General features: G+C 46.1%; 1 protein-coding gene across 2 annotated transcripts in view; it reads right to left on the bottom strand.

Moving 5' to 3' along the window:
• Positions 1–1,082: 1,082 nt before the first annotated feature.
• The window catches only part of SLC24A4 (solute carrier family 24 member 4), a gene marked incomplete at its 5' end in the record, with an annotated part of 81,980 nt that continues 57,189 nt past the window's right edge, over positions 1,083–25,873 (bottom strand). For both annotated transcript variants that reach the window (XM_073610246.1, XM_073610245.1), the window contains 7 exon segments: positions 1,083–1,888; positions 4,696–4,761; positions 6,841–6,953; positions 8,532–8,646; positions 11,099–11,265; positions 11,726–11,879; positions 13,379–13,551. In XM_073610246.1, the coding sequence (XP_073466347.1) occupies positions 1,736–1,888; positions 4,696–4,761; positions 6,841–6,953; positions 8,532–8,646; positions 11,099–11,265; positions 11,726–11,879; positions 13,379–13,551 (941 nt within the window).

Raw genomic sequence — 25,873 nt, forward strand, 5'->3', positions numbered from 1 at the left:
GGCAGCAACCATCAAGCCATCAAGTGAGCTTACCACCCCCCACCCCCAGGTCAGGCTCGGACTTCAGGCTGAAGCCCCTAGTCTTTTCCCCACCTAGCAACGCCCCTGGTTATAACCCATCAGATTCTTTTCGCTATCTGCTATCCATTGTGGAGATTTCCCTTCACCTCCTGTCCCATAGCCATATAGGAAGTGAGAGGAAATCCCTGCAAGTTAAGGGAATGCTTTGAGGACACCCCAGATCACCAGAACTAGTGTCCCCATTGGAAGATTTCCCCTCTATTACTTTTCTGGGGACAACCCAAAATTTGGGATTTTCTTTTACTTTCACTTTCAATGATAATGGTAAACAGGAGAAATAGCGAGAGTGAATCTCCCTAACGGGGGGCACAGACAGGAATAAAAACTGACAGGGGTTCTAATATCTCTCTGCTCTATCCAACACTAATAAGTAAAAGTTTTACCTTTAGTGATACTTTAAGTCATCTTCAGGCCTAAAATGATTTTTTTTTTTAAACGTGCACAAAATGCATAAACTGCTTTGGCAGCAAAAGGGTTTATAAGTTCCATTGTGTGTTCATCCAGAATAAATTTAAAAAAAAGTGGAGTTCCGCTATGAAGAGACCCCCTGTTTTTTTTTTTTTAGAATTACGCCACTCACAAAATGACACAATGCGGAATATTTTTTTTTTTAAATACATACACATTTTATATTATATTGTGCATTGAAATAAACATTCCTTTTTTAAATAGATATATCCTTATCAAATATTCTTTTTTTTTTTTTTTTTTACAATCACAGATACAAATAAACTTTTTTTGAAATAAATCTTTGTAGTCCTTGCATTCCTGAATGTGCATTCCATTGCAGCTCCCGGAGGGGGCGATATAGTTTCAGTATAGTTCTATATAAAAAAAAAATTTTTGCTTTGTACTTTATGAACCTCAGAGCGCCGGATACGATTAATGAGCATCGTCCAAATCCCATTTCATATCAGCCACTTTATAAACCGTCTTTAAAAAAATAAGTGTCCACCACTCGACTTTCTAGATTATAGAAACAAATTTGCTTTAAAAAAAAAAAGAAAAAAAAAAGAAAAAAAAAAAGAATTTTCGTCCAACTGTGCTTCCTCAAGTTTACAGGTTCCAAGACTCCTATAAAGATGGATCATCTTGCATTGTGCTCTATAGGTTTCGAATAAAGTTCATTTTTGACCCATAAAAAGTTAGTGCTCCATAGCAATGCAGTCATAAAGATTTCACCTGTACAGGTATATATCACTATAGTATTAAATGTATTATTTTTTTGTTTTTTTTTTTCTGTACATTATGGTACGGCAAAATGAAACATCTTTTTGTCCGCATCCTTCAAGTGGCCATATAGAATAATTTGGAAGTTTCGGTAAAGACGTTTCTTTTTTTTTTTCTGTATATTTTGGAATACCTGTATGAAAGTTTTATACTATACAAAATAAAGCAGCATCACTCGACACCTCTCCGGAAAAGACGCTAACCTCGACGGAACGTTTTCAGGCCTCCTACGACCCGGCGCTGGGTTCCCACGGCAAAAGTAAGATTTAAGCATCCTTTTACATTCGGATAGAAGTGAGCCTCGCCAGGCTCGTGCAGCAGACAGGACGGTGTCGGTTTTTCCCTCAGAGTCTCAGGAAACGGTCGCCTCGCTAGTGGACAACGAAGGTTTTTATCTGGGTCTACGAGCTACAGGGAGCACCGGTCAAAAGTCGTCCTGACACATTGGCAAGTTGACGAAGGTGAAGACGTTGTATTCGATGAGGACGGAGAAACACAGGAAGATGACGTACAGGATGAGCACATAGCATCCCAGCCTCTTGTCCAGCTTCCAATTGTTGACATGTACGCCGATGACCTGAAACGGGACGGAGAAACAATTGTAATGGCGGACATTCAACATTTTGTTAGCTCCCCCCCTAACCAACTGATACACTTACACCACTCCATCTGTACAAGCCCTTGGAAATATCCTGTGCTTCCCAGTATGGGGAAGCATGGCACTATCTTCCTGATATGGGGAGCATGTGACATTCTTTCCAGCATGGAGGAGCATGTAACTGGTATTGGGGAGCATGTGACCTTCTTCCAAGTATGGGGGAGCATGTGACCTCCTCCCAGTATGAGGGAGCATGTGACCTCATTCCTGGTATAGGGGAGCATGTGACCAGTATGGGTGAGAATGTGACCTCCTTCCATGTATGGGGAAGCATATCACTGGTATAAGGGAGCATGTGACCTCCTTCCCAGTATGGGGGAGCATGTGACCAACATGGGGGAGCATGTGACTAGTATGGGAGAGCATGTGACCTCCTTCCTGGTATGGGGAAGCATGTTACCAATATGGGGGGAGCATGTGACCAGTATGGGGGGGCACGTGACCTCCTTCCCGGTATGGGGGAGCATATGACCTCCTTCCCAGTATGAGGGAGCATGTGACCTTCATTCTGGTATGGGGGAACATGTGGTCTCATTCCTGGTATGGGGGAGCATGTGACCAGTATGGGTGAGAATGTGACCTCCTTCCATGTATGGGGAAGCATATCACTGGTATGAGGAAGCATGTGACCTCCTTCCCGGTATGGGGGAGCATGTGACCAACATGGGGGAGCATGTGACCAGTATGGGGGTGCATGTGACCTCCTTCCTGGTATGGGGAAGCATGTTACCAATATGAAGGGAAGCATGTGACCAGTATGGGAGAGCATGTGACCTCCTTCCTGGTATGGAGGAGCATGTGACCTCCTTCCCAGTATTGGGGAGCATGTGACCAGTATGGGGAGAATGTGACCTCCTTCGTGGTGTGGGGGGGGCATGTGACCAGTATGGCGGAACATGTGACCTCCTCCCTGTTATGGGGGAGCATGTGACCAGTATGGGGGAGAATGTGTACCTCCTTCCTGGTATTAGGGAGCATGTGACCAGTATGGGGGACCTCACCAATATCATAAGGAACGGGGGGGGAGCTCAACCCTGTGTAAGCTCTGACACAGACCAACACAGATCTTAATCAGGGATTAGACCCAGGGCACCAACAGACAAAACAGGGGAGCCAGGGGAGTGTGGCAAAGGTGTATATCAGTGGGAGAGGGATGGGCTAGTAGAGAGCCTGTCAACCTATTCTGATGGGCTCCAGTGAATATGACTGATCGTTTTTTGAGCTACGTTTTTATTTTTACACTGTCCTTTTAAAAAATGTTTTATCACTTTTATTGCTGTCACAAGGAATGTAAACATCCCTTGTGACAGTAATAAGCAGTGACAGGTACTCTTTCTGGAGGGATTTGGGGTCTGTAAGACACCAAACCCCTCCTCTGCACTTTAAAGTATTCAAAACACCAAGATCGCTGTTTTTGAATACTTTCTATTTTTTATAACTGGCGCCTTTAGGTTGCCAGTAATCTGGGAGTGATGCAATGACAACGCTTCCGGGTCACTAGATCCGAGACCCAAACAAAGTTGATTCCGGCTTTGTTCGGGTCTCCAACCAGCCGGTGGATGTGCCGGCTGGTCGCTCAGGCCTCTCGATGGGATGGGAGACCCGGGTGGAGCAGCGAAAGGTGACGGAAGGGAGGGACATCCCCTTCCGCTGCTTGTAATAACAGCCGAGCAGCTGCTTAACCACATCAGTTGTTATTACAAGAAAGCTGACCGTCCGCTCTAAAGAAGGGTACGCATTACCCCGGTACAACCCCTTGAATCAAGATCGGTAATATCAGTGAATTTGTGACCGATTCTTCAAAAAAAAAAGTGAGCATTGGCCGCACTGATAATCGGTTGATGCCTAGTTCTTTTATAACTCATCAAAATGGAAAGCTGCCATTTAAATAGAGAAGATCATCTGTAAAACAGAACAAATCTAACAGATATTGCACTTCATTTTCCAAGTTTTCTGACGTCTACTCTGATTCTTAAAAATTTGCATAGCAGCATTGCACAGTATAGTATCAACCCAGCAGGTGGTGCTCTAGTCTTCTTTACACATATTCAGCCGTTTCAACTTTTAGCTGTGCTGAAAGAAGCTCCTTGTTTACAGAACTCGTTGATTCATCATAGCAATGACTCTTCCCTTATCACATGAAGGTTTCAGTCAAACAAAGGGAGCCGCAAAGAAAGCTACACTGCTGAGCTGCCTCTTTGGTTAAAGTGGTTGTAAATGCTTGTTTTCTTAAACCTCCTCTTCTGGGGTCACCCGCCTGCACTGTATGCTCCCCCTCTTTGGTGTCTTCCCCATAGCAATCCGCTTGGGCATGGCTGGGACACACACAGCGCGGCTTGGCCCCGCCCCCTCCCTCCTCACAGGATTTGATTGACAGCAGCAGGTGCCAATGACTCCCGCTGCTGCCTCTGTGTCCTGTGAGGAGAGGAACACAGACCAAAGCCACTGGAGACGGGCACAGTGCTGGGTCATGATAGGACTCAGGTAAGTACTGATTACAGGGTTGGCAGCAGGTGATTGATAGATTACAAGACCCGTTCCATCTGACATTTGATAAGGTAAACCCAGGAGAATCACCATTTGAAGGAAACAGATCAGGTTTGCACCACCTAGGCAACATGCCTAAAATCCATTTATTCAGAATTTCTCCACTTATTCAAAGAAAAGCTCAATATTTCAGCACAATACATTACATTACATTAGAGTTAGTAATAGTCAATACTCACTGTAAGGGCCACAGATCCCAGCAAGAGTATTACTGAGTAGACAAGCCCTTTGCTGTTTATTTTCACCTGTAACAAAGAAGCCACATGTGAAATTTCACTGATAAGCTTGATCTGGAGGGTGAGGGGCTAGGTCTGGTTTGGGAGTTGGGGGAAGGACTAGGATATATTTTCACTGTGGCCTAAGTTTGGCTTGGAGGGGGACAGGGCTGCATTTGGTTTGGGAAAGAGGGATAGTTTTGGTATAGGGAAGAAGGCAAGACTATTTTTGGTTTGGGGTGGGGGCAGGGCTACATTTGGTTTGGGTTGGGGGCAAGGCTACATTTGGTTTGGGAAAGAGGGCTAGGTTTGGAATAGGGGAGAAGAAAAGAATATATTTAGTTTGTTTGGGATGGGGGCAGGCCTACATTTGGTTTGGGAAAGAGGGCTAGGTTTGGAATAGGGGAGAAGAAAAGAATATATTTAGTTTAGGGTGGAGGCAGGGCTACATTTGGTTTGAGAGAGAGGGCTAGGTTTGGAAAAGGGGAGAAGACAAGACTATATTTGGTTTGGGTGGGGGGTAGGGCTACATTTGGTTTGGGAAAAGGGGCTAGGTTTGGAACAGGGTAGAAGACAAGACTATACTTGGTTTGGGGTGGAGGCAGGGCTACATTTGATTTGGGAAAGAGGGCTAGGTTTGGAATAGGGCAGAAGACAAGACTATATCTGGTTAAAGGTGGAGGCAGGGCTACATTTAGTTTGGGGTGGAGGCAGGGCTACATTTGGTTTGGGGTGGAGGCAGGGCTACATTTGGTTTAGTGTGGAGGTAGGGCTACATTTGCTTTGGGAAAGAGGGCTAGGTTTGGAATAGGGGAGAAGACAGGACTAGATTTGATCTGGGGAGAAGGCAGGGCTACATTTGGTTTGGGAAAGAGGGCTAGGTTTGGAATAGGGGAGAAGACAAGACTAGATTTGATCTGGGGTGGGGGCAGGGTTACATTTGGTTTGGGAAAGAGGGCTAGGTTTGGAATAGGAGAGAAGGCAAGACTAGATTTGATCTGGGGTGGGGGCAGGGTTACATTTGATTTGGGAAAGAGGGCTAGGTTTGGAATAGGAGAGAGGACAGGACTGGTTTAATGGTGAGGACAGGACTAAGTTTGGTTTGGATGAGCAGTGAAGCTAGGTTCAGTTTGGAGAAGAGGAACGCTAGGTTCAGGTTGGTAAAAGAGGTAGAGCTAAGCTTGGTTTAGGCTAGGAGACACATCTAGGTTTAGTTATGAGGGGACAGGGATAGGGCCAATTCAGGGATAGAGTTGGCTAAGTGTGGTTTGAATTGGACAAAGGTAGGTTTGGGGAAGGGCACAGGACTACACTGGTTTGGGGATAGGGCCAAAGTTTGGTTTGAGGGTGGGATCAGGGCTGACAAGGGGGAAAGGTAGAGCCAGGTGTAGTTTGGTGGGGGCAGTGCAAGGTTCAGTTTAGGGCAGGGCCAGGGTGAAGTATGGGTGAGGGGGGCAAGGCTTGGAACTTTGTGAAGCATTAAAAGAAGAATGAAGTACAAGAACCAGGACAAAGAGAGTAATGATAAAGAACAGGGAGAGGAAGGATAATGAGGACAAGGAGAAGAGTGAAGAAGAGGACAAAGAAGGATGAGGGGGGAAAATAAGAAAATGATAAGGCGAAGATAAGGAGACAAATAGAAAGTTAAGGAGGAGGACAAAAGGAAGAAGGATAAGGAGGAGGACATAGGGAAGGATCAAGAGGAGGAGGACAAGGAGAAAGTTAAGGAGGAGAACAAAAGGAAGGAGGAGAGGGATAAGGAGGAGGACAAAGAGAAGAATGAGAAAAGGGAAAAAATGAGGGATGAAGAAGAGAACAAGGGGAAAGATATGGAGGAGAACAAATAAAAGATGACGTAAGGGACAAGAAGAAAGAGGAGGAAGAAAACAAAGGGAAGGATGAGGAGGACAAGAAAAAATAGGAAGACGAGGAGAAGGAGGAGAAGGATGAGGATCAGAGCAAGATTGAGGAGGAAACAAGAAGATCAGGAGGAGGATACAGGGAAAAGTATGAGAAAGAGGATGAGGAATATGATTCAGCTGACACATTAAAACCCAAATCTATATAATAATCACATACAAATTGAATGACTTATATAACAGGACTTACCGTGGATCCATAGTTAATCACCATAGTTTGCAGACCCCAAGGAACCCCAAGTCCAACCAGAATGTCAAAGACGTTGCTTCCTATTGTATTGGACACAGCCATATCTCCAAGGCCTGAAAAGAACCCATACAAGTCACTCCATACTGCATATACATACAGCCACACTGAGATACCTGCAAGCCTGTAACACATTTTACCATGCAATATTTTTTAAAAACTGTATAAAAAAAAAAACTAAAATTATTTTTTTAAAAAGAACTCAATCTGGACCTATGTCAGGACATTTCTGATCCATTTCTAATCTTTGGCATGTCCCAGGTCTGGACCAGAAAAACAAACTCTGCCCCTAACTCTATTAAAGTGGATCTTCACTGCATCTGAGCACCACAAACCAAAAACGCAATTTGTTTCATTTTTACAATACTAATGCCCCGTACACACGGTCGGATTTTCCGATGGAAAATGTCCGATCGGAACGTGTTGTCAGAAATTCCGACCATGTGTGGGCTCCATCGGACGTTTTCCATCGGATTTTCCGACACACAAAGTTGGAGAGCAGGAGATAAAATTTTCCGACAACAAAATCCGTTGTCGGAAATTCCGATCGTGTGTACACAAATCTGACGGACAAAGCGCCACGCATGCTCAGAATAAATAAAGAGATGAAAGCTATTGGCCACTGCCCCGTTTATAGTCCCGACGTACGTGTTTTACGTCACCGCATTTAGAACGATCGGATTTTCCGACAACTTTGTGTGACCGTGTGTATGCAAGACAAGTTTGAGCCAACATCCGTCGGAAAAAATCCTAGGATTTTGTTGTCGGAATGTCCGAACAAAGTCCGACCGTGTGTACGGGGCATTAGAAAACCCCACATCCATCCATGTCTCCATGCTTTATTTTGTTGAGAAATCACTTTGAAAGCCCAGGCCAAGGCCATCTTCAGTAAGCGAAAATAATTCATGTAGCATTTACTTCCTGGAATCTATCTGCCCTTAGCTCAAGCATGCATCTAAGAGAGGATGCTTAGCTGAGAAAGCCCCTCCTCCTCCCCTCCCCTCCTGAAGACTCCTGGGATGTATGACATCATTTGCCTAGGCAAGAAACCAGGAAGTAACTGAAGAAATGTAAAAAAAAAGTAAATATGATATACTTTACTATTTGCTAGCGGCATGAAGATTGAAAATAATCAATGTGGATTGGGAGAGGGAAGTTCCACTTTGGGAACTCTCCATATCCTTCTCTTTGTAAGCTGTAATCTCTACTTTAAAGGTAGGCAACTTCAGCCCCACAGCTGTGGTGAAACTATAAATCCCATCATGGCTCTCCCAGCCATGCCTGGGGCTGTCAGAGTCTTGCAATGCCTCATGGGACTTGTAGTTCCTCAACAGTTGGAGGACCAAAGATTGGTGTCCCTTGCTCTACATCAGGGGTCTTCAAACTGCGGCCCTCCAGGTGTTCAGGAACTACAATTCCCATCATGTCTAGTCATGTCTGTGAATGTCAGAGTTTTACAATGCCTCATGGGGGGTGTAGTTTTGCAACAGCTGGAGGGCCGTAGTTTGAAGATCCCTGCTCTACATGATATGAAAAAGGAAGTGGGCGCAGACCTAATATTAAGACTAAAGACCTAAAATGGCGATCTGTAGGTCCAAGAGGCAAAAGATCTTTCAGTAAACGTGCAACTGTACCTTGTCTGGCCACGATCAGACTGGCCATGCAGTCTGGGACACTAGTGCCCGCCGCCAGGAAAGTGATACCCATGATGACATCCGGTATGCCCAAGGTGTACCCGATAACCGTCACCTGAATGGAGAGATATCAGAGGAGTACCATTCACAGACATGTAGATAATTTGTGAGCTGATTAGAATTGAAAATATTCATGATAACATTTTAGAGGGGAAGATATTTCCTGGTGCACATTTGATTTTTTGCCAATAATCCAATAGAAAGATGTTTGGAGGACATTTACAGTGCCTTGAAAAAGTATTCACACCCCTTGAAATTTTCCACATTTTGTCATGTTACAACCAACAATGTAAATGTATTTTATTGGGGATTTATGTGATAGACCAACACAAAGAGGCACATAATTGTGAAGTGGAAGGAAAATGATAAATGGTTTTGAAAATGTTTTACAAATAAATATGTGAAAAGTGTGGGGTACATTTGTATTCAGCCCCCTTTACTCTGATACCCCTAACTAAAATCTAGTGGAACTAATTGCCTTCAGAAATCACCTTATTAGTAAATTGAGTCCACTTGTGTGTAATTTAATCTCAGTATAAATGCAGCTGTTCTGTGAAGCCCTCAGAGGTTTGTTAGAGAACCTTAGTGAATAAACAGCATCATGAAGGCCAAGGAACACACCAGACAGGTCAGGGATAAAGTTGTGGAGAAGTTTAAAGCAGGGTTAGGTTATAAAAAAATACCCCAAGCTTTGAACATCTCACGGAGCTCTGTTCAATCCATCATCGGAAAATGGAAAGAGTATGGCACAACTGCCAACCTACCAAGACATGGCCGTCCACCTAAACTGACCGGCCGGGCAAGGAGAACATTCATCAGAGAAGAGCCAAGAGGTCCATGGTAACTGTGGAGGAGCTGCAGAGATCCACAGCTCAGAGGGGAGAATCTGTCCACAGGACAACTATTAGTCGTGTTCTCCACAAATCTGACCTTTATGGAAAAGCTCAAGAAGAAAGTCATTGTTGGAAGAAAGCCATAAGAAGTCCCATTTGTTGTTTACGGGAAGCCATGTGGAGGACACAGCAAACACGTGGAAGAAGGTGCTCTGGTCAAATGAGAATTAAATTGAACTTTTTGGCCTAAAAGCAAAACGCTATGTGTGGCGGAAAAACTAACACTGCACATCACCCTGAACACACCATCCCCACCGTGAAACATGGTGGTGGCAGCATCATGTGGTGGGGATGCTTTTCTTCAGCAGGGACAGGGAAGCTGATCAGAATTGATGGGAACATGTATGGAGCCAAATACAGGGCAATCTTAGAAGAAAACCTGTAAAGCCCCATACACACTATCAGATTTTCTGCTGAGTTTTTCCTTCAGATTTACCAAAACCATATAATACGAGGTCAGACCTTAGGGGTTTCAATGTGTATGCAATCAGGCAGGCCCTTGCACTACATGGTTTTGGTAAATCTGAAGCACAAACTCAGTAGAAATTTTGATCTCAGCAGAAAATTTGAAAAGAGTGTATGGGGCTTTAGGCCCCGTTCACGCCTATGCGAATTAGATGCAGCTTACACCGCATCCAATTCGCAGGACATTTCAAAATACATTCATTTTAATGAGGCTGGTTCACATATCTGCGGTGCATTCGCACTCCACAATGCACAAAAAATGTGTGCGTTTTCTAGGCAGTGCGGTCCAGCTCAGGTGTGAATTTAGGCCCATTATCTTCTATGGGCACGCATCTGATTCACAGATGTGTTCCGTTGTGAACAGGATAAAATACTGATGCAATCCTGAGCTGATACTGATCAAAAACCGACATGAAACGCTGAACAACTGAGTTTTCTCTTCGCAGGGAAACCTGAGCTTCAATTCGCACCGCACATGTGTGAACCCAGCCTCAGAGTTTGCAAAAGACTTGAGACTGGGGCGGAGGTTCACCTTCCAGCAGGACAACGACCCTAAACATACAGCCAGAGCTACAATGGAATGGTTTAGATCAAAGCCTATTCATGTGTTAGAATGGCCCAGTCAAAGTCCAGACCTAAATCCAATTGATAATCTGTGGCAAGATTTGAAAATTGCTGTTCACAGACGCTCTCCATCCAATCTGACAGAGCTTGAGATATTTTGCGAAGAAGAACGGGCAAAAATGTCCCTCTCTAGATGTGCAAATCTGGTAGAGACATCCCCAAAAAGACTTGCAGCTGTAATTGCAGAGAAAGGCGGTTCTACAAAGTAATGACTCCGGGGGGCGCCATACAAATGTACCCCCCACACTTTTCACATATTTATTTGTAAGAAATTTGGAAAACCATTTATCATTTTCCTTCCACTTCACAATTATGTGCCACTTTGTGTTGGTCTATCACATAAAATCCCAATAAAATACATTTACGTTTTTGGTTGTAACATGACAAAATGTGGAAAATTTCAAGGGGTATGAATACTTTTTCAAGGCACTGTATCTGCTATTTCAAAATGCACAACTCCAGCGAGTTGGGATCAATTAATCAATCAATACGTTATATGAGACAGATCGCATGCTAAAAACTCACCATCCAGACCATAAGGTAAGAGAAGATGGCAATCCATACTGTGGAAAGAATGAATGTCAGCATGAAGAAGTTCTCCCAGCGTGGCCGGCTGCAGTTCGGGATGGTGAAGTACAAGATGCAGATTAATGGCCAGGAAAACGCCCACTTGAGCTTGTTCACACAGCCACCTAACAAACATAAAGCATAGATTGTCAGCTCTTCTGTTTAGAGGGACACACACCTTCTCTCTCTCCTAGCAAAGACAGGACCATCTGGTAATGCGGGTTTTACACAGGCTACCAACAAGCACACAGGCAATGCAGGGCTTTCTTTTTAAAAGCAGTAAAATAGGTTGTCCGCATAGGTAACCCACCATGAATTTTCTGCCAGTGAGATCCATCAAATCTACTTCTCTCACTGTCCTGTCCAATTCTGCCAGTAGAGTTGTGATCTGATTTATGCCTAGTAATAACTAAGCCCTGACTCCCCAACTTTTCAATGAAAAATCAAGGGGTAGGTCAAGTACAGTGTAGGAATCAAAGCAGGCAGATCTCAATGCTGAAACCTCATGGGCTCAATGCTGAAACCTCGGGGGGTCTTTGACACTCTGACCATTGCATTTTACTAAAGATGACATCGGGATCTTACTGGGCACTGAGAAGGGCACCAGATAGTTTGTGGCGTCAGTGTCTTCTTGATATTCATCCTTGTCTCCGTGTAGAAGACCATTCTCCAGGAGTTCCTGCTTGCCATCCAACGTCATGGAACTCACACCATTAGCGGACTGAAGGAGTCGCTGCCTCTGAAAAAGATGATAGTGAAGGCCAAGTAAATAAAAATAACTGGAAAGGTCTGGAATGCCAATTGTGAGCCAGATATTTTCATCCAACATCAGTACCGGATCTCAAAAAGGCTAGTTTGGCTGGATAGGCACACATTAATTTACTACAGACCCATTCCAAAATATTGTAGCATCTCCAATGTGTTGGAGACAACTCTAGACTGACTGAATCAGTCGCTGATCCCAAGTGGGTGGTTATGTGGGCGGATCAGAAGGATTCCATCCGGTAGGAATGTGCCCGATGGTGGAGAGTGGTTGTAAACCCTCTTGGGCTTCTGCCTTCTTGGCACGGCCTCAAGGTCATTAGACTGAGGAGAAATGAGGAAAGGAAGAGCCGCGCAGTATCCAAAAGGATTGCCCCTGCAACCACATCTGTAACTCCACCAGCCTTCTTCAGAAAACCTCGTAAACATACATGTGGCCTGGGGTTTCAGTCAACTAGCCTGCAGCAACAGCCCTGAAAAAACGTGAATCCCTTCTCCTGAAATTCCTTGGCTTGATGTACTTGTTGCTACTCTCAATAAAAATTCTTGAATCGACTTCCAAACTCGCAATTCTTTTGGATAGCGGGCGCTCCTCCTTTCCTCATTTCTCCTCAAAATATTGTAGAAAGCCTTCTCAGAAGAATGGAGACTGTTATGGGGGAAGGGAAAGGTGGGAAGGTGCAGTGCATTGGTTTTGGAATGGAATGTCCAACAAGCTCATATAGGTGTAACCTGTGTGGGGACAAGGTCATCTAGAGCCCAGGGTGAACATGCCAAATTGCCCCCCCCCCCCCCAGACAGATGAGCGTTATGTGTCAGCAAAAATCCCCTTCCCCCAAAAAATTGAGCGCTAATCTGCATGCTTATCTCAAATCCTCTCATTCCACATATGCTCTCAACACAACCCCCCCCCTAATTCCCCTTTCCTAGCACAAATTACCCTTACCCCTCAAATTCCCCCTCCGAGCACAAATCCTCTTCCACCCCCACTCCAAACCCCCCCTCCCAGCACAAATTCCCCTCCTCTAATCCCCCATTCTAGCACAACTTTCTAACCCACCCCCCAACCTCCATATTTATACTCCTGGCACAAATGCCCCCCCCCAATCATCCCCACTAGCACAAATCCCCCCACCACCACATTAGCCTTTTCTAGCACAACCCCCCCCAAATCCCCCATCCTAGCAGAAATCCTCTTCCCCATCTCTCCTCTCAACACAAATCCCCCTCAAATCACCACACCTAGCACAGCTCCCCAGACCTCCCCTCCTAGAACAACTCTTACCTCCTGCCGCCCCCCCCCCCCAATTTCCCCTTCCCAACACAAATCCCCCCCCCAATCTCCTTGTGGTGCCCTCGAACCTCACATGATACCACAGTGCCCATGGCAGCTTCCCCCTCCTGCCCACCCCTTGTCCTGGGTGTAACGGTCAGGGGTCTACAATCTTTTGCCCATTCGGTGCACATAAGCAATACCTCATTAATGATCAACCGGCTTGCCATGCGTAGCCGTGTCCGCGGTGGGAATTTGTTGGTGATCATGATCCGTAACCCGGCTTCAGGAAAGCGATATTTGGGAGGACTGGAACAGATGATCTCATCCACCATCACTACTGAATTCTGGCTGTAAAAACGCTGGTCTGTCTTCACTGTTTACCGGAAGAAAACATTCACATTCATTAGAAATACAAGAAGGTAAAAAGCTGGTAAGCCTTCATGAAACTGTATAAAAGAACAATAATGGACATTTCTATAGACATGAAGATGTCACGAGGCATCAGAACTGAAAATGATGAAAATTTGAAATTTAAAGACTCCACAGAAGCCATTCTTGGCCTAAAATGGCGGATAGCTGGGTAATGCCTCCACTGAGAAGGAACTTTCACATATTTGTTAATGGATGAAAGGCCAAGTTAACTTAAGGTTTGATATATCATTGAGGTGTCTCCATCAAGTTGGACCACAAGCTAGCCTCTTATAACTTCAGGAACACCATTAGGGAAGATCTAACCAAGGCAATTCTCAGCAACGCCCAACTGGCATGGCCATTTCAAAGATAATGTCACCCTACTCTAGTAGGTTTTCTATAATGTAGAATAGAAAAATATCTAATTGCAGGAGATAGACACCCTGGCTGTGGCCTTCTGAGAAGGGTGTGGACAGAAACAGGGGAAGATCACCAAAGGAACCCCCAAAACAGTAAGATAAGTCAATCATTGCCCCCTAAAGACTGTAATGATCAGTTTTCCGTGGAGCTGATCATTCATAAATTGTTTACATGTAGAAGGTTTCAATTTTCTGGTGCAACAATACTCAAAGAAAAGCAGAGTTAATAGTCATGCAGGTTAAACAGGAGTTATGAGCTTATAGGCAAGATTAAGCAGACAGGAGGGAAGAGTTGAAAAGTTAAGCTGGAAACTTGAAAAGAAATCTAATTTTTGCAAGTAAAACAGCACAAAAAGTCCAGTGGCAGCACTGTGGCTTAGTGGTTAGTACTTCTGCCTTGCAGACATGCTGGTATATTACTCCACATTGGCCCTAGTATGTTTGGTAGGGATGTTAGATTGTAAGTTCCTTGAGGTCCAAATTGTATACTTTACAAATATTTCTGGTCAAAATAAATCAGGTTTCTAAAGGAATGCATACAATTTAAACTAATTAATACCCCCCCCCCCCCTAGGAATACCTAGCAGAGTCCCCCCTTACACCCATGTGTGCTCAACAGAGTCACCCTTTACATCCAGGAGCACCCAGCAGAGTCCCCCCTTACATCCAGGAGTACTCAGCAGAGTCCCCCTTACATCAAGGAGTGCCCAGCAGAGTTTCTCTGCCATCCAGGAGTTCCCAGTAGAACCCCCCTTACATCCAGCAGTGCACAGCAGAGCCCCCTCTACATCCAGCAGTGCCCAGCAGAGCCCCCTTACATCCAGCAGTGCCCAGCAGAGCCCCCTTACATCCAGCAGTGCCCAGCAGAGCCCCCTTACATCCAGCAGTGCACAGCAGAGCCCCCCCTACATCCAGCAGAGCCCCCCTTACATCCAGCAGTGCACAGCAGAGCCCCCTTACATCCAGCAGTGCCCAGCAGAGCCCCCTTACATCCAGCAGTGCCCAGCAGAGCCCTCCTTACATACAGGATTGCCCAGCAGAGCCCCTTTACATCCAGGAGTGCCCAGCAGAGCCCCCCTTACATTGAAAATTCTCCAGCAGAGCCCCCCTTACATCCAGGAGTGCCCAGCAGAGCCCCCTTACATCCAGGGGTGCCCAGCAGAGCCCCACTTAAATCCAGAAGTGCCCAGCAGAGTCCTCCCTTACATCCAGGAGTGCCCAGCAGAGTCCCCCTTTTACATCAAGGAATGCCCAGCAGAGCCCCCCTTACATCCAGGAGTGCCCAGCAGAGTCCCCCTTCACATCCATGAATGCCCAGCAGAGCCCCCCTTACATTCAAAAGTGCCCAGCAGAGCCCCCTTACATCCAGGGGTGCCCAGCAGAGCCGCACTTAAATCCAGAAGTGCCCAGCAGAGTCCTCCCTTATATCCAAGAGTGCCCAGCAGTGTCCTCCTTACATTCAGGAGTGCCCAGCAGAGTCCTCCTTACATTCAAAAGTGCCCAGCAGAACCCCCCTTACATCCAGGAGTGCCCAGCAGAGCCCCACTTAAATGCGGAAGTGCCCAGCAGAGTCCTCCCTTACATCCAGCAGTGTCCTCCTTACATTCAGGGGTGCCCATCAGAGTTCTCCCTTACATCCAGGAGTGCCCAGCAGAGCCCCCCTTTACATCCAGTAATGCCCAGCAGAGCGCCCCCTTAATTCAGGAGTGCCCAGCAGAGTCCCCCTTTACATCCAGGAATGCCCAGCAGAGCCCCCCTTACATCCAGGAGTGCCCAGCAGAGCCCCCCTTACATTCAAACGTGCCCGGCAGAGCCCCACTTACATCCTGGAGTGCCCAGAAGAACCCCATTTAAATCCAGAAGTGCCCAGCAGAGTCCTCCCTTACATCCAGGAGTGCCCAGCAGAGTCCCCTTTTACATCCAGCAATACCCAGCAGAGCCCCCCTTACATCCTGGAGTGCCCAGAAGAGCCCCACTTAAATCCAGAAGTGCCAAGCAGAGTCCTCCCTTACATCCAGGAATACCCAGCAGAGCCCCCCCTTACATCAAGGAGTGCCCGCCCCAGAGAGACAGAGACAAGGCGAGAATGTGAATACATTAGATATCATACACTTTTATTCTGCACACTGAGGCTTGTAAGCGCTTTTCTCCTGTACCATGAATGCATATTTACCTTCTAACCGCTAGAAAGTAAGTGATTGGCTATGCATGTGCAGTGCACACTCCATGCCAACCATGGGAAGCTGGAGCAAGGGGGCAGAGAATGGGCGCAGGGCCAGGGCAGTACATGGCTACAGCATGCATTGGTAGTGAATGAGGGGGGCATAGTTCTACATCCTTGCTATGGGCACTGGACGAACCTGTCACAGTACTGCTAAAGACTACATATCCCATGGTACCTTGCGGCCTGTAAGCTGTGATTCCTATATTGACTCCGCCTCCTGAAATTCCTTCTCTCACCACCTGTGCAGTTCAGAAGGCCTGCTCTGTGACATGTGTGACACCACAGTGCCTACTCACAGGGCATAGGGACTACGTGTCACATTAACCGCTTCCTGACCGCCTCACGCAGATATACTGCGGCAGAAGGGCACGTACAGGCAGATTAACATACCTGTACGTTGCCCTTTAAGAGGTGGCAGCGGCGCGCGCCCGCCGGGAGCTCCGTGACCGCGATCACGGGTCCTGCGATACCTGCGATCGTCTCACGGTGAGGAAGAACGGGGGGTTGCTAAACAAGCATCTCCCTGTTCTGCCTAGTGACACTGTAATCGGGATCGGCGATCAGTGTAGTGTCACACACATCCCCTCCCCCCCACAGTTAGAAACACTCCCTAGGACACACTTAAGCCCTACACCGCCACCTAGTGGTTAACCCCTTCATTGCCAGTGACATTTTTACAGTAATCAATGTAATTTTTTAGCATTGATCGCTGTATTAATGCCAATGGTCCCAAAAATGTGTCAAAATTGTCCGATGTGTCCGCCATAATGTCGCAGTCACGATAAAAAAATCACTGATCGCTGCCATTACTAGTAAAAAAAAAAATTATCAATAAAAACGCCATAAAACTATCCCCTATTTTGTAGACGCTATAACTTTTGCGCAAACCAATCAATAAACGCTTATTGCGATTTTTTTTTTACCAAAAATATGTAGAAGAATACATATCGGCCTAAACTGAGGAAAAAAAAATGTTTTTTAAAATATTTTTTGGGAATATTTATTATAGCAAAAAGTTTAAAAAAATGCGTTTTCTTCAAAATTGTCGCTATTTTTTTGTTTATAGCGCAAACAATAAAAAACGCAGAGGTGATCAAATACCACCAAAAGAAAGCTCTATTTGTGGGAAAAAAGGACGTCAATTTTGTTTGGGAGCCACGTCGCACGACCACGCAATTGTCAGTTAAAGCGACGCAGTGCCGAATCGCAAAAAGTGCTCTGGTCAGGAATGGGGTAAACTCTTCCGGGGCTGAAGCGCTTAAGTAAATGTGTGCGGATTTTTACAAAGTAGGTTTACTGCCTTCAAGATCATTCAGATGAATGGGAGTAGACTAGAAATAATTGAAATTCCTACATTGCTTGAAATTCCTATATTTTACTGCATTTAGATGCCTACAAAACTATGCATCTAAATGCGGAAACCCGTATGAATGAGCCCTGTTATTTCACATTTTTATTTTTCTCACGGTATATTGAATTTCTGTTTAATAAGAACAGGAAATACAATTTTTGCATAAACATTAATAAACCGGCCAGATCAGCACTCTGCTGCCACTTCCTCTGTATCATACAAACAGTTTTCTTCCCCGTTGATTTTCTTTTATTTTCAGTTCCTCCTTTCTTTTTGTCCAATTCGCCCTTTTCACGTTTTTTTTAATATAAATTTCATTAATCCAATTTGTGGTTTCTGATAACTTTCCTAGCCCGGGAGGAATATTTGGTCAGTACGGCAGTTTGCGGCTTTGTGCTCAATGGCTATTTTGTTTTATTTTTTTATGTAAAATAACTTTATCATCGCTGAATTTTTATGGCCCATTTATACTCAATTGTTGCATTTTAAAATAAGGAAGTAAATACAGATAGTTCAAAATGAAAGAAAAACAGAAAATCATTATTTGTGGCATGCAATAATACAAGTAAATATCAAATTAAAAATAAAACTATGGGGTGTATTTATTAAAAAAAAAAAAAATTGCCATAGCAATTCTCCTGTGATAGGGCATGTACATTTGTTCTGCATGAAAAAAAAAGTTAGGCTGCTTCCTGTGTTGATTGAATGATTCCCATGGATTTAAAATGGAAATGACTGCATTTGGCCACTAGAAGGAGCTACTTATTCTAGGAATTTCCTATTATACTTAGCTTCTTCTAGTGGACAAATCACCAAATTGCTATGCAGACTTTTTATAAGTACACCTCTAGGTGTCATTTTATTGTCCTTTTCTAGTTAACGAGGAACTTCACTTGGGTTGTAAAAAACCCAGCTACAAATACTAAGGAACAGATGTTTTCCAGTCCGTGGAGTCCAGCGCTGTCTTCGCCGCAGGCAATTGGCTCCAGTGGCGGCCTGTAAATACATCCACTCGGCCCCTAATATACATGCGGGGCGCCGGACGCATTGATTCCAATGGGGTTATTTTTTTTTTTTTAGAAGCACATGATTAGAGTCAGAGGCTCTAATAGGCTTCAAAAAAGGGTGGGCTCGGGGCGCAGAGCACTGTGCCCCGAGCACACCCACTTGTGTGACTATAGCGAATGAACATTCGCTATTGTCTTCCTCATTCTCCTCCCGGCCAATCAGGAAGCAGGTCCTGAGACCAGTCACCCGGTTGGCCGAAAGGAGAGGTGATCCGATTGGCTGCCTAGGCGGAGGAGGGAGGAGACACACGGCGGAAGCCACCATGATGCAGAGGAGGAGGAGATGCAGGGGAAGCTGCTGCTTGAGACCTAGATGGGGTAATTGCAGGGCTGGTGACCGACCGACCGAGGGGGGTTGTAGCATCGGGTGCGGGTGACCCGACCGACCAGGAGGGGGTGGCTGTAGGTGCATTGTTTGCCGTTCCCTCCCAAAAAAAATATACAACCAGCCACCACTGAGTGGCTCTCTGGCGCCACCATCTTGGATATTGGATCCAGTGTGATTGTCTCACAGCCAGCTCTCCGCTGCGCATGCACAAGGCACTGCACTTTTATGTGTCCCAGGAGGCTGCAGGCCAAGAGCACATCATTTTTGCCTAGGCAGGAATTGAGAAAGTGGGAGAGGGTTTCGTTCAAAAAAAGACCCATCCCCCCAAAAAAAATCTGTTTATATGTTAGAGACTGGGGTTGGGGTGGGGTTAGAGATTGATGAAGTCTTTCCATTTTGAGTGAAGTTCCACTTTAAAATGGAAATCTCAAAAACAGATAGGTTCAAAAATATGCATGATCCAACATATACTTGTATACATGATAAAAAGAACTACACGTTTACAGGGGATATTCATCAGGTGCTTATATACATTACATGTAGATGTTCAGCCGACACGTTTCTTGGATCAAAGTCCACTTCTTCAAGGACATGTGCATTTCAGATGATGAGATACAAGTCACCTGACAAAGCACAGCTGGGGCTGTGTGGTGGCGCAAACCACAGAGGGAACACTAGGGGCTTGTTCACGCTAGCGATGCTCTCTAAAGAGCAATCCGTATTTAGATCGCTCTTTGGACAGCATTTGACAGATGGTGAGGAGGTCTTCTTGCTGCCTGTTTTAACCCCGAAAACACCACATTAGCACACTGCAACCAAGTGCATTGCACGGGGAAGTTGAAGAGTGGCAACATCTATTTAATTAGAACGCTTTCAGCGAGTGGTAACGATTGAAGAGGCCTTCTTGGTGTCTAAGTTCAGCTCGAGCAAGGAAAAGGTTTGGGGGCGCACTTGACCAGTTGACCAGTTGACCCCTACCCTCTCAGTGATAGGGGGTATCATTCCTGCCACGGACGATTCCTGGTCCAAATCATTTGGTGGAGGGGGGATTATGGTGTAGGGTTATTTTTCATGGGGTCGGGCTTGGCCCCTTAGTTCAAACATCCCAATAGACACACTCCTAAACCTTGTGGGCAGCCTTCCCAGAAGAGCCTGGAACAAGGCTGGAATGGCCTACAAGACCATCAGCCTGGTGAGAAGGAGACAATTGTTGGAGAGAATATTTGCAAATGGATGAAATGCAAAATAACCATCAATCGCTCTCGGTCTGGAGCTCTATGGAAGGTTTCACCTCATGGGGTAAGGATGATCATGAGAAAAGTGAGGAATCACACGAGAGCAACTTGTCAACGATCTCAAGGCAGTTGGGACCACAGTCACCAAACAAACCATTGGTAACACAATACGCCGCCGTGGATTGATATCCTGCAGCACCCGCAAGGTCCCCCTCCTCAAGAAGGCACATGTACAGTCCCTTCTGAAGTTTTCCAATGAACATCTAAATGATTCAGAGAAGGATTGGGAGAAAGTGATGTGGTCAGATGAGTACAAAATTGAGCTCTTTGGCATTAACTCAACTCGCCGTGTTTGGAGGAAGAAAAATGCTGACAATGACCCTAAGAACACCGTCCCTACAGTCAAGCACGGTGGTGGAAACATTATGCTTTGGGGCTGTTTCTCTGCAAAAGGTACAGGCTGACTTTGCCATATTGAGAGGCCAATGGACGGGGCCATGTATTGTAAAATCTTGGATGAGAATCTTCTTCCCTCAGCCAGAACACTGAAGATGGATTGCGGATGGGTCTTCTAGCATGATATTGACCCAAAACATACCACCACGGGAACAAATGAGTGGCTCAAGAAGAAGCAAATTAAGGTCATGGAGTGGCCTAGCCAGTCTCCAGACCTTAATCCTATTTATGAAGGGAGCTGAAAGCCAAGAAACCTTAAGGATTTAGAGAAGATCTGTAAAGAAGAGTGGACCAAAATCCCTCCTGAGATGTGTGCAAACCTGGTCACCAACTACAAGAAATGTCTGACCTCTGTGCTTGCCAACAAGGGTTTCTCCACCAAGTACTCAGTCATGTTTTGCTTGGGGATCAAATACTTATTTTACTCACTGAACTGCAACTCAATTTATAACATTTGTATCATGTGTTTGTTTCTGGATTTTTGGTTCATATTCTGTCTCTATCATTTTAAATACACCTATGATAAAAAATTATAGACCCTTCATTTCTTTGTAAGTGGGGAAACTTACACAATCTGCAGGGGATCAAATAATTATTTCCCCCACTATATATCATTTTCCCCATATATATATATATATATATATATATATATATATATATATGTAGCGCCCACCCCATTCAGGTGGGTGCTTAGTGTGTTTCTATAATTAGTGATAGGTAAATTTGGCCAAGGTTTTGCATTTTTTCCTTAGGCCTGATTGTTTATTTGAGGGTGTGAGTGTTAGAATAGAGGGGTGTGTGGTCACCTACACTCTGGCTCAAGGAAGTCCCCTCATCCTTCCAGTGGAAATGTTCTGGAAGGGAGGCAGGATTTGGGACCTGAGTGGCAGGCAGGTTGTATGGAGAGCTCTGGACCAATCATTAAATTGTATTTGCAGGGGCAGGACTCGCATATAAGCTGGGGTCACGTGCTTCCTGGGAGGAGATTGAGGAGATTCAGGAGTTGGAACCATGTAAGGTGCAGAAGGAGGAGGCCTGAAGGCCTGGATGGTTCAGAGACCCCAGTGCTGGAAAGCAGGAGAAGTTCGGGTGCAGGAGGAGGAGGCTTGAAGGCCTGGGTGGTTCAGAGACCCCAGTGCTGGAAAGCAGGAGAAGTTAGGGTGCAGGAGGAGGCTTGAAGGCCTGCGTGGTTCAGAGATCCCAGTGCTGGAAAGCAGGAGAAGTTTGGGTGCAGTAGGAGGAGGCTTGAAGGCCTGCGTGGTTCAGAGACCCCAGTGCTGGAAATCAGGAGAGGTTTGGGTGCAGTAGGAGGAGGCTTGAAGGCCTGCGTGGTTCAGAGGCCCCAGCGCCAGACAGCAGGAGCAGAAATCATCATGTAAACCAGAGGAGAAACAGGGCGCCCCAGCCTTGGATGCGCCACTTCACCATGAGGAGGAAGAATTAGGAGCGAAGCGGACAGAGGAAACTGGGAATTGACTTTCTGTGAGTAACATGGACTGTTGATTGGGAGTGAGCAAAGGGAGTGCAACCCAGTGGTGCTTATCCATAAACTTGCTATATGTCCAAGGACCTAGCAAGGGACACTACCCAGAATTGACAGGGATTGAGTTCAAGAGTCCAGAATTAGGCGGTGGAGGCCTGAGACTTGGGAATCTTTTATCCACGACATTATTCAGAGTGATGCTGGTCAGTTCACAAATGGGAAGTACACAAGATCAGGAACCAGAATTTATAGAGGCGTCTCATATCCTCTATTCATTTGTTATCTTAACCAAAGTTCGAGAAAAAGTTTTATAAAATACAAAGACTGTCTGATGTTTTGAAGTTGCATGGGAAGGAAGATCGGGGGTCATTGACAAAAAGGTAAAGAACAACACTGCAGCTCCCAAGGGAGTAGTGCGCTATAGATATATTTTTTTTATCATGTCACTGACCCTGTATGGGTGTTTCCCTGTCAGTGCAATGCAACGTGAAATACAAAACTTGTGGCATGCCCTGTTGTTTATTTTTTACATGGGGTTTCTAAAAAAAAAAAAAAAAAAAAAAGGCGTTGCATTTTAATGTAAGGTCTGCTTTAAATGTCTTATTAGCTGTCCATAAAGGATAGCCATACAGACATGTAAGCAGCAAATATCAGAACAAGTGCAGAATGACGCCCCCTGCTGGATTCAATACATAGTTACTTTGTATTACTATTATCTGTCTACAGGCAACCAGCTTGCAGACCAGGTAAAGGACCTACTGAAGCTCAAACCACTGCGCCCCAACTGCGTGCATTGTATGCGGTTGCAGGGCAGTTGTGGCGCAGCCTTCAGGACTTCAATGACAAGGGGGGGGGGGCTACATGTCTTTGTTTAAGTGGGCAGTCGGAGGGGAGGGGGGCACTATAACTGCTTTTAGCACTGTCTGGCCACACGTTGGAATGTGCCCTAAGGGATCAGGGATCGTGTAGTCCTTAATGCCTTCACTATCAAGTGACTTATTTGATTGGTCTTTTAGAGTGGTCGCATGATCAGGAGCCTATCCTGCTGGCTCCTAACCAGAAGCCATGCGATTGGCTCTAAGATTGGCCACATGATCAGAAGCCATGAGATTGGCTCTCAGATTGGCCACATGATCAGAAGCCATGCAAATGGCTCCCAGAGTGGCCACATGATCAGAAGCCATGCGATTGGCTCTCAGATTGGCCACATGATCAGAAGCCATGAGATTGGCTCTCAGATTGGCCACATGATCAGAAGCCATGCAAATGGCTCCCAGAATGGCCACATGATCAGAAGCCATGTGATTGGCTCTCAGAGTGGCCACATGATCAGAAGCCATGCAATTGGCTCTCAGAGTGGCCACATGATCAGAAGCCATGCAATTGGCTCTCAGAGTGGCCACATGATCAGAAGCCATGCAATTGGCTCTCAGAGTGGCCACATGATCAGAAGGCCATCCTTCTAGCTCCTGACCAGAAGCCGTGCGATTGGCTCTCAGAGTGGCCACATGATCAGAAGCCATGCAATTGGCTCTCAGAGTGGCCACGTGATCAGAAGCTGTGAGATTGGCTCTCAGAGTGGCCACATGATCAGAAGGCCATCCTTCTAGCTCCTGACCAGAAGCCGTGCGATTGGCTCTCAGAGTGGCCACATGATCAGAAGCCGTGCGATTGGCTCTGAGTGGCTACATGATCAGAAGCCATGAGATTGGCTCTCAGATTGGCCACATGATCAGAAGCCATGTGATTGGCTCTCAGAGTGGCCACATGATCAGAAGCCATGCGATTGGCTCTCAGATTGGCCACATGATCAGAAACCATGCAAATGGCTCCCAGAGTGGCCACATGATCAGAAACCATGCAAATGGCTCCCAGAGTGGCCACATGATCAGAAGCCATGCAAATGGCTCCCAGAGTGGCCACATGATCAGAAGGCCATCCTTCTAGCTCCTGACCAGAAGCCATGCGATTGGCTCTCAGAGTGGCCACATGATCAGAAGCCGTGCAATTGGCTCTGAGTGGCCACAAGATCAGGAGTCCATCCTGCTAGCTCCCGACCAGAAGCCATGCAATTGGCTCTCAAATTGGCCACATGATCAGAAGCCATGCGATTGGCTCTGAGTGGCCACATGATCAGAAGCCATGAGATTGGCTCTCAGATTGGCCACATGATCAGAAGCCATGTGATTGGCTCTCAGAGTGGCCACATGATCAGAAGCCATGCGATTGGCTCTCAGATTGGCCACATGATCAGAAGCCATGAGATTGGCTCTCAGATTGGCCACATGATCAGAAGCCATGAGATTGGCTCTCAGATTGGCCACATGATCAGAAGCCATGCAAATGGCTCCCAGAGTGGCCACATGATCAGAAGCCATGTGATTGGCTCTCAGAGTGGCCACATGATCAGAAGCCATGCAATTGGCTCTCAGAGTGGCCACATGATCAGAAGCCATGCAACTGGCTCTCAGAGTGGCCACATGATCAGAAGCTGTGAGATTGGCTCTCAGAGTGGCCACATGATCAGAAGGCCATCCTTCTAGCTCCTGACCAGAAGCCGTGCGATTGGCTCTCAGAGTGGCCACATGATCAGAAGCCGTGTGATTGGCTCTGAGTGGCTACATGATCAGGAGTCCATCCTGCTAGCTCCTGACCAGAAGCCATGCAATTGGCTCTCAAATTGGCCACATGATCAGAAGCCATGCGATTGGCTCTGAGTGGCCACATGATCAGAAGCCATGAGATTGGCTCTCAGATTGGCCACATGATCAGAAGCCATGTGATTGGCTCTCAGAGTGGCCACATGATCAGAAGCCATGCGATTGGCTCTCAGATTGGCCACATGATCAGAAACCATGCAAATGGCTCCCAGAGTGGCCACATGATCAGAAACCATGCAAATGGCTCCCAGAGTGGCCACATGATCAGAAGCCATGCAAATGGCTCCCAGAGTGGCCACATGATCAGAAGCCATGCAAATGGCTCCCAGAGTGGCCACATGATCAGAAGGCCATCCTTCTAGCTCCTGACCAGAAGCCATGCGATTGGCTCTCAGAGTGGCCACATGATCAGAAGCCGTGCAATTGGCTCTGAGTGGCCACAAGATCAGGAGTCCATCCTGCTAGCTCCCGACCAGAAGCCATGCAATTGGCTCTCAAATTGGCCACATGATCAGAAGCCATGCGATTGGCTCTGAGTGGCCACATGATCAGAAGCCATGAGATTGGCTCTCAGATTGGACACATGATCAGAAGCCATGTGATTGGCTCTCAGAGTGGCCACATGATCAGAAGCCATGCGATTGGCTCTCAGATTGGCCACATGATCAGAAGCCATGAGATTGGCTCTCAGATTGGCCACATGATCAGAAGCCATGAGATTGGCTCTCAGATTGGCCACATGATCAGAAGCCATGCAAATGGCTCCCAGAGTGGCCACATGATCAGAAGCCATGTGATTGGCTCTCAGAGTGGCCACATGATCAGAAGCCATGCAATTGGCTCTCAGAGTGGCCACATGATCAGAAGCCATGCAACTGGCTCTCAGAGTGGCCACATGATCAGAAGCTGTGAGATTGGCTCTCAGAGTGGCCACATGATCAGAAGGCCATCCTTCTAGCTCCTGACCAGAAGCCGTGCGATTGGCTCTCAGAGTGGCCACATGATCAGAAGCCGTGCGATTGGCTCTGAGTGGCCACATGATCAGGAGTCCATCCTGCTAG

This window comes from Aquarana catesbeiana, linkage group LG13 (assembly GCF_042186555.1).
Source record: "Aquarana catesbeiana isolate 2022-GZ linkage group LG13, ASM4218655v1, whole genome shotgun sequence".
Taxonomy (NCBI): Eukaryota; Metazoa; Chordata; class Amphibia; order Anura; family Ranidae; genus Aquarana; species Aquarana catesbeiana.